General features: G+C 43.7%; 1 protein-coding gene across 1 annotated transcript in view; it reads left to right on the forward strand.

Moving 5' to 3' along the window:
• itga4 (integrin alpha 4) overlaps positions 1–12324 on the forward strand; it is a 57819-nt gene that overhangs the window by 19095 nt on the left and 26400 nt on the right. Inside the window, exons 10-11 of the mRNA XM_079733060.1 lie at positions 342–497; positions 7740–7848. Coding sequence (XP_079589186.1) covers positions 342–497; positions 7740–7848 — 265 coding nt within the window. The remainder of the gene's footprint in view (positions 1–341; positions 498–7739; positions 7849–12324) is intronic.

Here is a 12324-nt window from a genome sequence, read left to right on the forward strand (position 1 = left end):
TTTGTGGCACGAGTGATTTCTGAAACTGCAAATAGCACCAGGGAACGTTTGCGCCAGAACACGCCTCCTCCTTTCGCCGAACCGCCCCTTGGGGCGCAAGATCATTCCCTAATTTACCGACGCGTGGCGCAGGAGGGAAAAGAACGCTCTGCGCCAGTTGCAAACTAGCAACGACACATGCGCCAGTGAGAAAGTCTATTGCGCCGGATGCAAGATAGGGCCCCAGTTGTTAATTCATCATGGTGTCATCGAATACTCTATGCTTCTGTTTGTGTGTGCTTGTGTTTGTGTGTGTGTGTGTGTGTGTGTGTGTGTGTGTGTGTGCGTGTGCGTGTGTGTAGCTGGGCTCTTACTTTGGGGCCAGTGTGTGTGCGGTGGATCTCAATGGAGACGGACTCTCAGACCTGCTGGTTGGTGCTCCCATGACAACCAGTACCATGGCAACAGGCGTTGCTAGGGAGGAAGGAAGAGTCCATGTCTATATCAACCAGGGACAGGTAAGGCATTGGAGAGGAGAGGTGACATACATACAGGTGACATACATACAGGCAGGGGCGGATGGTGTATAGGGGCGATTTGGGCGACGCACTACCAACTGGGAGAAAGAGGATTTTTTTTCTAACAAATTCTATCACACCAAAAGTAGTTTTCAGTGTTCTAGAAATATTATCTGTCATTGTCCAATCAGAATCGTCCGATTCAAGTCGCGTTTCAAATGGTCCCGCCTCTCAGGGCGAATTCATTGACGTGGAAAATCGCCCAAGCATTCTCCCATTGACTGTCATATTAAAACTTTTTTTTTCGGAAAATGAGCCTTCAATGCATTTTCAATGGGGATTTCGGACTCGCCCTAACGTGCTTGCGTCATACATAACTGATATCTTTGATCAAGTCACTTACTAATTTCAACATGGCTGCTAATGTGTGCAATTCCGTTGCGTCTCTGAAAGAAGTTCCTTTTACTCGACGATCCAATTCAGACAAATTGGCATTAAAACAATCAGGACCTCCAAGACCAAAATTAATGATAATTTTCTACAAAGGGGGGAAAGTCCTACACCCAAGGATTTTCAACAAATTGGTACGAGAAAAAAAGCTGGCTAGCAGGTTGTGAAGAAGCTAACGCAGTCTTCTGCTACCACTCTTCCACCCTGACACCCTGACGACAGACAGCACTGTTTGGGTATCGACTGGTGTGACAGATATGCACCATCTGTCTGAGAAAATCAAGAAGCATGTGATGTCAAAGATCAACATGGATAGCTGCTTGAGATTTGTGACTATTGGGAGGGTGAACATTGCTACTCAACTGGCAATGTGGCTAGCTGTTCGTCGCCACAACGATGAGGTGAGCAAGAACCAACACATCCTTAACCGGCTCATCCAAGACAGTGCAGAACAAGCTTTTTGAATGTATGCTAGCGGTCACACGGGAAAGGATTGTGGAGGTCAACTCAGCTCGCTATCTGGCAATCCAAGCTGATGAAACTACAGACGTCTCCACGCAGACACAGCTGGTGCTTGTGCTTAGATACATTGATGACCACCATGCAGTGCAGGAACGTTTTTTTGAGTTTATTCCCATCTCGGATTCAATGTCAGTTTCAAATGCCAGTGTACTTTTGGAGAGACTGAACCAGGTTTTGGCCGACGACAATGACAAAATGAAACTTGTTGCACAAGCTTACAGTGGTGCCAGTGTGATGAGGGGAGAGAAGACTGGTGTGCAGCAAATGGTGCGTGAACATTTTAAGAATGCCCATTATGTGCATTGCTATGCACATCAGCTTAATTTGATGCAGCAAGCTACCTCCCGCATCAACAAAGTCAACGTTTTCTTTTCCGATCTGAGCGGTATTGCGTCATTCTTTTCCCGGTCACCGAAACGGTGCAGCGTTCTGGACAAGATTGTTTCACGAAGACTGCCCAGAGCTTCATCTACAAGGTGGAATTTTAACAGCAGGATCGTCAACACTGTGTACGAGAAGCGAGATGACCTCCTTCAATGTTTTGAAGCCATCAAGACGGGTTCACATGGTCCATTTGACCAGCTCAGCCACTGAGCTGGACATTGATGCAGTCTTCATCAAAAGGGACCCCGAGAGCTTCACAAGCAGTGTGCAGACCATTAGGTAAGATAACATTTATATTATTTGATCCTTTTCAAAGCAAAGCTTTGTAATGAGGACATATGCATAAAAGGAGACTGTATTTGTGTGCTTTTTTATAATATGTTATTTTTTATAATATATTGCGAGTGGTGTAATCTAGCTTGCTTTATTCTGTGCTGGACATCCTGGTTAGGCGAGGCACAATGGATAGCTTAAAAAACAAGGTTGCCCATATTATATTGATATTTTATCGTATTTGTCTAAATGCATACTTGACTGTAGATAGATTTATGAGTGAAGTTACCAAGACAATAGATAAAAAACAGTGTTTAACACTAACATTATGCATCCCTGCCCATTTTAAGTGGGTATACTGACATCTTTGTACTGGATAAAGTGTGAACATGTGCATCATGTAGACTACAGTACTGTACACAGCCTAACAAACACATTATTGGTTTGGTTGCATTCAGAGACTCTGACCAGCTGCAAGAGCCATCAGGAACCGACAGACCAAGGACGGCTTTGACAGAAGATGCGAAGCAGAGGCTGTCTGAAGAGGTCTGCGACACCATCCTGGCTCACACCAAAGAGGTTCTCTTTGTGAGTGCTACCTTAGTACAAGGAAATTTGTTTGAAAGGTACTGCCATAAGGGGTGTAACGGTACACAAAAGTCACGGTTCGGTACGTACCTCGGTTTTTAAGTCGCGGTACGGTACGGTTCATAGTTAAGGGGAAAAATTTTAAAAACTGCTTGTTTGTCAACAACGGAGAATGGCCGTAGATCAGCAGCAATGAAAACACCAATAAACTTGGTTATGGCATTTGCATTTCTGAATTCAAAGACAGGGGTTGTTGAAATAGTGTCGTGAGCTGGGTTTGCACAGCTCGTTTTTTTTTCCACAGCAACAGTGATAGTAAACATAACACCTGGATGGTGCCTTTTCAAATGCGTGTGCTAGAGATGTGCATTTGTGGCAAAAAATACTATTCGATATTCACTGAGAAGTATTCTAATAATATTCGAAAATCGCTCAATCAAGAACCCCCCACGCACGTACGCACGCACCTCGGATATACGAACACACAATGACACAGGGAGGGGCTTTTATGATTTGTATGAAATCAATCTGTTTATTTCAACAACTGCGCCATCAACATTCAACATCAAAATTATTTCAACGTGGGCTTAGGCAGATAGACCTACATGCGCCGAAAACGGATCGCTATTTATTTAATTAATTATTTAGTTTACTGAACACAGCCTGCATGACGTTTATTTGTTACCAGCATTCGTAGTGTTGCTCAGCAGAGAAATAGTCTGCCAAAGACGTTGACGTCGCTTAGCAACCGAGGACGCTATTCACCACCGGAAGTTGTGAAGGCCCATGCAAGTCAACGGAGCGTTCAACAGCATTGAGAAGAGTCGTGTAATAAATAGCGATAGTCACATTCATTATTCGATATTCTACGTGACTCCAACTATTCGACGTTGCCCGCTCTGTACGCCACATTTGCGTACCACGGTACACCTCTGTAACCGCTCCGAAAATCCTGTACCGTGATGGTTCGGTACAAATACGTGTACCGCTCCACCCCTAACTGCCATTCATTTCCTGCTAATGCTCTTAATGCCACTATGAAGGCATATCCCACACTGAACAAGGTAAAGCTCAAGACAGAACTGTCTCTGATCTATGAGAAACCTGAATTCAAGGCTTGCTGTGGTGCACTGGCACTGTACCAGGTTATCATGAGCTACAACCTCCAGGAGACATTCTCTGAGACTGTGAGTTTGTTGAACATTCTCATAACTACTCCTATGACAACAGCTGAAGCTGAGAGATGTTTCTCAACTTTGAAAAGAATCAAGACATTCCTGCGAAATTCAATGGGCCAGGAACGTCTGAATGCACTGGCCATGCTCTCTATGGAGAGGGAACTAGTCCTCAACATGCATGATTTCAATGAGAAAGTCATTGACCACTTTGCTGCACTGAAAGAGAGACAAGCAAAGTTTCAGTACAAGTAATGTAGTCTCTTTCTCTCTGTCATCCCCGCCCCCTTCCCGTGAGGATGGACACTGGGTTACAGTGGCCCTCACAACCCCACACCACCACCCCACCCCTTTCAAGTGTTTATTATATATAGTTCTCTGCAAACCTATGGTGGCATCATGCCTTCAGTGTGCATATAGTTCTCCCATGAAGACTCATTCACCAATAAACACGAAAAAAAGATTTATTTTGAATGATAACATAAAAGAGAATATTTTGCATGATGAATCTTTGGCGTGAGCCCTATCACGGATCCAGGACGACGTGTGGACTCGGCATATCCTGCCAGGACTAGCAGGGGCGGAGCCTTCCCCTGGACCGGTAGACTGGGGCAGACCTGGTGGTGGTGTTGGGGTGGAAGGGGGAGCAACGAACGAAAAACCTAAGCAGCAAAGAACATAGGTTAGACTACTCTTTATAATGCAGGTGTAGGCAGGTGATTGGTGATTGGTAATTGGCAAACTGGTGCGTGTGATTTGAGTCCTCCTGGTAGAACTTGTCCTAAAGCTTACATTTCTCTGCAAACCTATGGTGGCATCATGCCTTCAGTGTGTATATTGTATATAGTTCTCTGCAAACATATGGTGGCATCATGCCTTCAGTGTGCATATTGTATATAGTTCTCTGCAAACCTATGGTGGCATCATGCCCTCAGTTTGTATATTGTATATAGTTCTCTGCAAACCTATGGTGGCATCATGCCTTCAGTGTGTATATTGTATATAGTTCTCTGCAAACCTATGGTGGTATCATGCCCTCAGTGTGTATATTGTATATAGTTCTCTGCAAACCTATGGTGGCATCATGCCTTCAGTGTGTCTTGAACAACCACACATAAAAGGTTGCACATATTATATTGATAATTAGTTACCAACACAATAGATTGGCCGTAACACACTCACCCATTTTAGAATCACATTCTCTCTCTCTCTCACTCTTGTATAAAGACACATACAGATAGAGACAGAGAGAGAATGTTATCTTGTGTATAATTCCCAATTATTATTGGTGTATTTGCAATTTTAATCTTGCTAAATTCTACAAGGCAAATAAATTAAGTTAAAACTTTGTTCCCCGGCTCCATTCGTCTTTGTAAGGAAATGTTCTATTTTGTCTTTATTATTTTGTCAGAATGCACCAGAATGCTTCGTTTGTATGTGAAAATCACAAAAAAATCCTTTGGAGGAGGATGCCCCCAGACCCCCCTACAGGGGTTTGGTTTACAAACTTTCAGCACCCCCTAAAATAAAATTCACCAGCCACTGCATACAGGCGACTACTACTGTTGGGTAATGTTAAGCTGGTGGGTAACTGGTGGCCGTGCTAACTGTGGGAGTGGCTCCCTTGATTGGCCTTGATTATGGTCACCTGAGGGATCCAAAAAGGAGGGACAGAAGCAAGATGGTGTCTGGATATACAGCATGGTGCCCAGATTTGGTTACATTCATAAACCATAAGACTATGTAAAGCATATTCACCCTCATACAAAGACAATACCAGAATTAAGGGTCTTCAAATGTGTTATGATATGCACATGCGCCAAAATCTTATGTTGTTAAAAGTAGACACCTAATCTGGCAACACTGCGGAACGTCCTCACCTCCAGCGTCAACGTAAATCAATGAGACCAACTGAAACGAAGCCGATATGAAACTTAAACTGTGATTCTGAAGAAAGCATAAATTATATCGAAATTCTGTTTAGATATTATTGAAGATACGAGAGTGTAGATTTCTTACATTTTTTGAACGAAGGTAAAGGGTTGAACAATGATTTAGTTACGATGTCTTAAGTGTCAGAGGCTGGCCAGATGGCTTCATTGAGACCAACTCAAAACGCAGCCAATATGAAACCAAAACTGTTATTCTGAATAAAGTATAAACAATATCGAAAATTCGTTTTGATATTATTGAAGTGTAGATTTGTCTTCGCTCGCTGTTTTTTTTTTCATCTTCACGGAAGTAAATGCGTCTTGGGTGTCTAGCCCTCTAGGTGGGAAATAGGTTTGATATCTAAAACAATAATTGTTTTTGACTCAAGACATGTCGAGTCATTACAAGTCAAATAGGCAAAGTCTGAGTAAAGTCTCAAGTCAATAGCAGTCAAGTCTAAGTCGAGTCGCAAGTCATGCGTAATTTTGTCAAGTCGAGTCTGAAGTCATCAAAATCATGACTCGAGTCAGACTCGAGTCCAAGTCATGTGACTCGAGTCCACATCTCTGCTAGGAACCCAGGTGTGTCACTACTCACGTGGCCAGAAGCTAGTTGCCTGCCAGCCCGTGGTTTGCTACCATTTATGTGTCTCGACTCCTGCCTAGACAGAGAGACGTTTTCAATATACTAGTGGGGTCGTGACAATACATACAACTGACATACATAGAGGGAGGTAATATACAGACAGGTAACATACATGCAGGTAAAATACATACCTACAGGTAACATATATACAGGTAACATACATACAGGAGACATACAGGTCACATACATACAGGTAGGTAATATACATACAGGTAACATACATACAGGAGACATACATACAGGTAACATACATACCTACAGGTAACATACATACAGGAGACATACATACAGGTGACATACACACAGGTGACATTTAGGTAACATGCTTACAAAGAACCTGGTTCAACCTGTTCAGTGTCGCCTGATGCCCATAAAATCATAAATTATCTATTTCTAAATACTTTATCCATAAATTGTATGAGATCAATAAGAACTCGAAATCGAGTCTCGTATCTGAGATTTCTTCTGAAAGAGCTCAGTGCCGGGGTGTCAACCAGATGACAACGTTCACCTTGGTTCAGTCAGGCATCTGAATACAGTCTCTCCAGGGCTAAAATTTCTGATTAAAGTCTCTCAGGGCTAACCATCTGAATACAGTCTCTCCAGGGCTAACCGTCTGAAAACAGTCTCTCCAGGGCTAACAATCTGAATACAGTCTCTCCTGGGCTAACTGTCTGAATACAGTCTCTCCAGGACCTCAGACAGAACAGGCAGTTCGGAGATTGGCAGGTCATTGAACTAGAAGATTATAGATGGAGGTTTCTTTAGTACTGGCTGTACTTCAGGCTTTAGGCTGGAGAGGAAATATCCTGGGGTGTAGGAAAAATCACAATAGATGAGAACAGATCTGTGAAGGAGGAGTCTGACATCTAATGTCTGACTTTCTGATTAAGGAAAGATGGGAAATCCTCCTGTTTGGACATGTCAGTAAAGCCACTGGATAAGGGCTCCAACATGACGAATGGGTTGGACTCTCCACTTGCCCTTATTATAAAGAGACAAATGTCTCATCCTAGATGAGACATCTGTGTTGGAGGTTAAAGCACCTAAAGAGATTATAAACTCTGACCTGGGCTGAGGAACTGCAACGAGGAAGGGATGGTTCAGTGGTTGTAATGATATTGATAATAACAAAGGAATGAGACGCAGCGCAGTCTCGCAGGCAAAGTATTAGAATTTAATGTAAGTAGCCTGCAGACCTGCCTGGACAAACTCCTATTTTCAGAAGCTCTGTTGATTCCTCTGTATGTTTCTGATGTGTTTCTCGGTGCAGGCTAGCATGCTGGAGGCTAGCTTCCAGCTAGCTGGGGGAGCCTCGTACGCCGCTCGCTTTGGAGAGACCATTGCTGACCTAGGGGACATCGACCACGACGGTTTCCATGGTAACCACCCATTTCAGCGACAGAAACTGAAGCCATTCAAACCTGAACAGGAAGTGTGAAATAGGACAGGACACAGGAAGTCAAATTCCAAATGGGAATCTGGGATCTGATCTAGGAATCCAGATCTGTTCAAGGCTGCTCCTCTCCTCCTCCTCTGTCCTCCTCTCCCTCCTCTCGCTCCTTTTCTCCCCTCCTCTCCTCTCTTCTCTTTCCTCCTCTCCCCCTCCTCCTCTCATCTCTCTTCTCCCCTCCTCCTATCCCCTCTTCTCTCCTCTCCTCCTCTCTCCTCTCCCGTACCCCTCTTCTTTCCTCTCCTTTTCTCTCTCCTTCCCAAACTAACAAGAGTAACTGTTTTGTGGGTAGCTAAAGTCTCGTTCAGGTACCTACTTTGAATTCACAGTTCGCTACGAGTTTGGTACAGTGGAAATAATTAATTAACTATGTTTTATTCAATTGTAAACAGTGGCTAGTTGGCTATCATTTCCTGGACTACGGACATAGAGGCACATATCTATTTTTCTTTAATATGAACAATCCTAGGTCTAGGTATTATAAAATAAATCAGAAGATAATTTCTCTATGTTGTCTATGTCGTGTTTTCTGAATAATAACACACGCGAGTCCACTGTTAACTGGTTACCGCTTTATTGAAAGACCGGCAGCAATCCCTGAGTATCACGTGATCCCCTTCCCGTGCATCAGGCTAAACCTTCCCCCAACACCTAGGTTCCTATCACGTTATTATTATTATGAACCAAAGTGCAATAATACCATCTCCCCTTTGGTTTGAAAATGTGCAGCATTGTGACATCACGGGTTGGCATGTCCATCTATCCGTCACACATCTAGATGGACACGCCCACCTGTGACTTCACAAAGCTGCACATTTTGAAAACGGCTTGTAATGGCTAATCACACTCACACCTGGTGGTATGATATGTCCCCTTTAACATCAAAATAAAATACTGTTAAATTCGAAATACTCCCCATTGTACAAAAATAGAACACGAACAGTATACAGTAACACAGTATTTCCTTCTTTTTTTTTTAGATCACAGGTTAAGTCTACCAGGTACAACTATAGCTCTCCCAGACCTGGTTCTGAGAGTGGGAGTCTCAGTAGGTGAAACATGCGTTGTCACAGCAGGTATCACCGGAGCCTGCTCAGGAGTTGTCTCTGGTATTAGCTGTGTTGGAAAACCTCTGTCTTTTGTAGGCGTGTGTAGAGGTATCAGGTGACTGCGGTTGCGTCTCACCACCCCCTGGGGTAGATCCACCAAGTAGGACCTTGGAGAGGAATGGTTCTGAAGCACAGTTCCTGATGTCTTTGTGTCAGTTACCCATACCCATACCCGAGAGCTTTGACACGGTGACGCCTGTTGTAGTTTTCAGCGTCAGACCTCCTCTTCTCTCTTTCCTCCCTATCGAAAGCTACACCATCAGGCAGTGCAGGGTCTAGCTGAGTGGGAAGAATTGTATGCATGCCCTGCAGTTGAACACCATTTCGTTTATTTGCTGACTGAGACCAGGCCACCACACAGACTGACGAGCACGGCTTTTGCACTTCTCCACACCCTGATGTCCTTCATGCAGTTTTGCTAACACGTCGTTCCTCATGGCAGCAGGTATAACGAGCCTTGTGTCTTTCAGCAATAAGCCGTCTTTCACTGTGAGTGTATCTTGCTCTGGCCAGTCGTTTTTCAGCACAGGTTCCTGTTTCACATGTGCTGGCCATCCTTCTGAGCACAGGGTCATGACACGTGAGCAGACACCGTCCTCTTTCAGTTTCTCTTTCAGATTTTCCGCATACATGGGGCTTACAGGTAGTCCTTCTATGACAGCGTCTACATAAATGTTTTTGCTCTCCATCAGCCCCTGTTCCTCTGTAGACATGCGTGATTTCACAGGTGAGCCTGACAGTGTGTCTGCTGTCCAAAGTGATTTTCCTGGAACATGCACAATGGAGTATGAATACCGCATCATTCTCATCCTGAAACGCTGGATTCACGGCGGCAACAGATCCAGTGCTTGTGCTCCAAGTAGGCTGAGAAGGGGTTTATGGTCAGTCTCCATGCAGAACTGTTTCCCTATGAGGAAATCCCTGAACCGTTCACAGGCCCATGTGAGGCCAAGAGCCTCCTTTTTCCACTTGTGCATACCGTTGCTCAGTTGGAGTTAGCGACCGCGATGCATAAGCCACAGGCCTCCATTCCTCCTCCCACTTTTGAAGAAGAACGCTGTTCTTCATCTAAAATGTTGTTTAAAACAGTCTGTGAAACGACAGTGACATCTGCTCCGGAGTCAAGTTTGAAAGTGACAAATTTGTCCATTATGCCAATATCAACAGTCCATGGACCAGCATCAGATGAAACAGAACCGAGAAAGAAGCTCTCACTTTCCTCTCCCTCAATACCATGCACAGCTTTACCTGCAAGGCACACGCGCTGGTAGTGACCCATCTTCCCACAGGAATGGCACTTGGCAGTATTGGCAGGACACTCATGCTTGGGGTGCGAAGTGCCTCCACATTTATAGCACTGAAAGCGTTTTGTGGTCTTGCCCTGGCTGTTGAATGGCATTGTACTGTTGTTTTTGGTTTTGTTGAATTTAGGATATTCTTTTTCTTTGTGCCGTCTGTTTTGAAAAACTCTGTCCACAGAGAAGGCATCCATCTGCTTTACACCACTGGTATCACTCCTCAATGTGTTTTGCTGCTTTTTGACCGCCTGATTGCCTCGCCATATCAATGGCTTTTTCCAGGTCTAGATTTTTTTGCATACGTTTCCATCTGCATACGTTCTGAGAGCCGTTCATCCGCCAGTCCTACCACAATCCTATCCCTGAGTGGCTCGTCGTGCAACATTCCATAATTACAGTGTTCGGCTAGGGCATACAGGACAGTGACGAAAGCAACGGCGTAACCACGCATTCTTTGGGGGGGTCGTGTCCCCCCCAATGTTGAGAAAATACTAACCTGTCCCCCCCAATATACAGCAGGATAAAATGTAAAATATATGACATGTTCTCTTTTTATGAACCCTGTCAATGGATCGGTCTCTTGTTATGTCTTATTTATTTTCAATTTATTTCCGTTTGTTAAGAATCCCCCCTCCTAATTGTACACTTGTGCGATTTAGTTTGAAACCACCTCGCGACTTTCTGCGTTGTCATGGTTACCCCACACTCTTTCTTCAGTGAGAGCCAAGAAAGTAAAGAGTAATGGAGGATTTGAGGTTACCGGTACGTAAAAAGCAGAAGAAACTGGACCAACAGCCAAGCATACGGAGTTTTTTTCAGACAGTAAGTAACTTGATACCGAGCTTTGAGTAAGCAAATAAAACGAGTAGCCTCGTAAAAGCAGAATATTAAATATAGCTCATGAAGGTCAGTCGCTGTTCTTTTGATAAAATGACATGGTTACGATGCAGGCAGCACAGAGAGAGAAGGAGAGAGACAGCCTAGACAGGCATGCTGAAAGCAGTGGCCAGACAGGGACGTGCTCTGAACATGCAGGTGATCAGGTGAGTCATTTGAATGTAAGTAACGTTATTTAACGTGTTGGAGAGGAGGTAACGGACAATTTAAGGTTACTTAAAAAGCGGATAAAACTGGACCAGCAGCCGAGCGTACACGTTTTTTTTTTCTCCAGACAATTAGTAGCTTGATACCGAGCTAAATGTGTGAGTAAATAAAACGAGTAGCCTAATTAAAATATGAGTCGCTGTTTTTTCTGATAAAATGACGTGGGGTCACAATGCAGGCACCACAGAGAGACAGGGAGAGAGACAGGCATGCTGAAAGCAGTGGCCAGACAGGGACATGCTCTGGACATTAGGGCTTTGACTTCGAACTTCGTGATTCGAATATAATTCGAATATCAAAAAAATAAATCAAAATTCGAACGAATATTAGGCAGCCCTTAATATTCGAACCTTTTATGGGCAGGCCAAGAGGGAGAGACGTCGGAGAACCCGATGCAGTCTATTCATAATATTGTAACGACCACGGAAGAGGCAGTGAATGAAGTATTGATTAGACAGGGATTTATTAGAAACATAATAAACCGTTGGAACACGCAAGAGGCGTTCTACGCATAGCTGTAGAAGACCATTCTAGGCGTTCTACGCATAGCTGTAGACCGTCAAGTAGTAGACATAGACACTGAACATAAATAGTATGTACTAAGTATTCGGATTCAGCCCAGGTATTACTGAAGGCATTTAATGGTCAAAATATTATTAATAAATATTCGAATATATTCGAATATTAATATTAATAAACAAACGAAATTCGAATATGATTTTTGGGCAAAAGTCAAAGCCCTACTGGACATGCAGGTGATAAGGTGAGAATTTTGAATGTGAGACTAGACAGCCTTACAACATTGTTTATAAACTGGGCCTACATGTCAGCAATACATAAAAGTAGCCTACTTCTAATACAAGCAGAGTATATAGACCAAAATGATCACGAAGG

This window comes from Pollachius pollachius (genome assembly GCF_949987615.1).
Source record: "Pollachius pollachius genome assembly, chromosome: 3".
Taxonomy (NCBI): domain Eukaryota; kingdom Metazoa; phylum Chordata; class Actinopteri; order Gadiformes; family Gadidae; genus Pollachius; species Pollachius pollachius.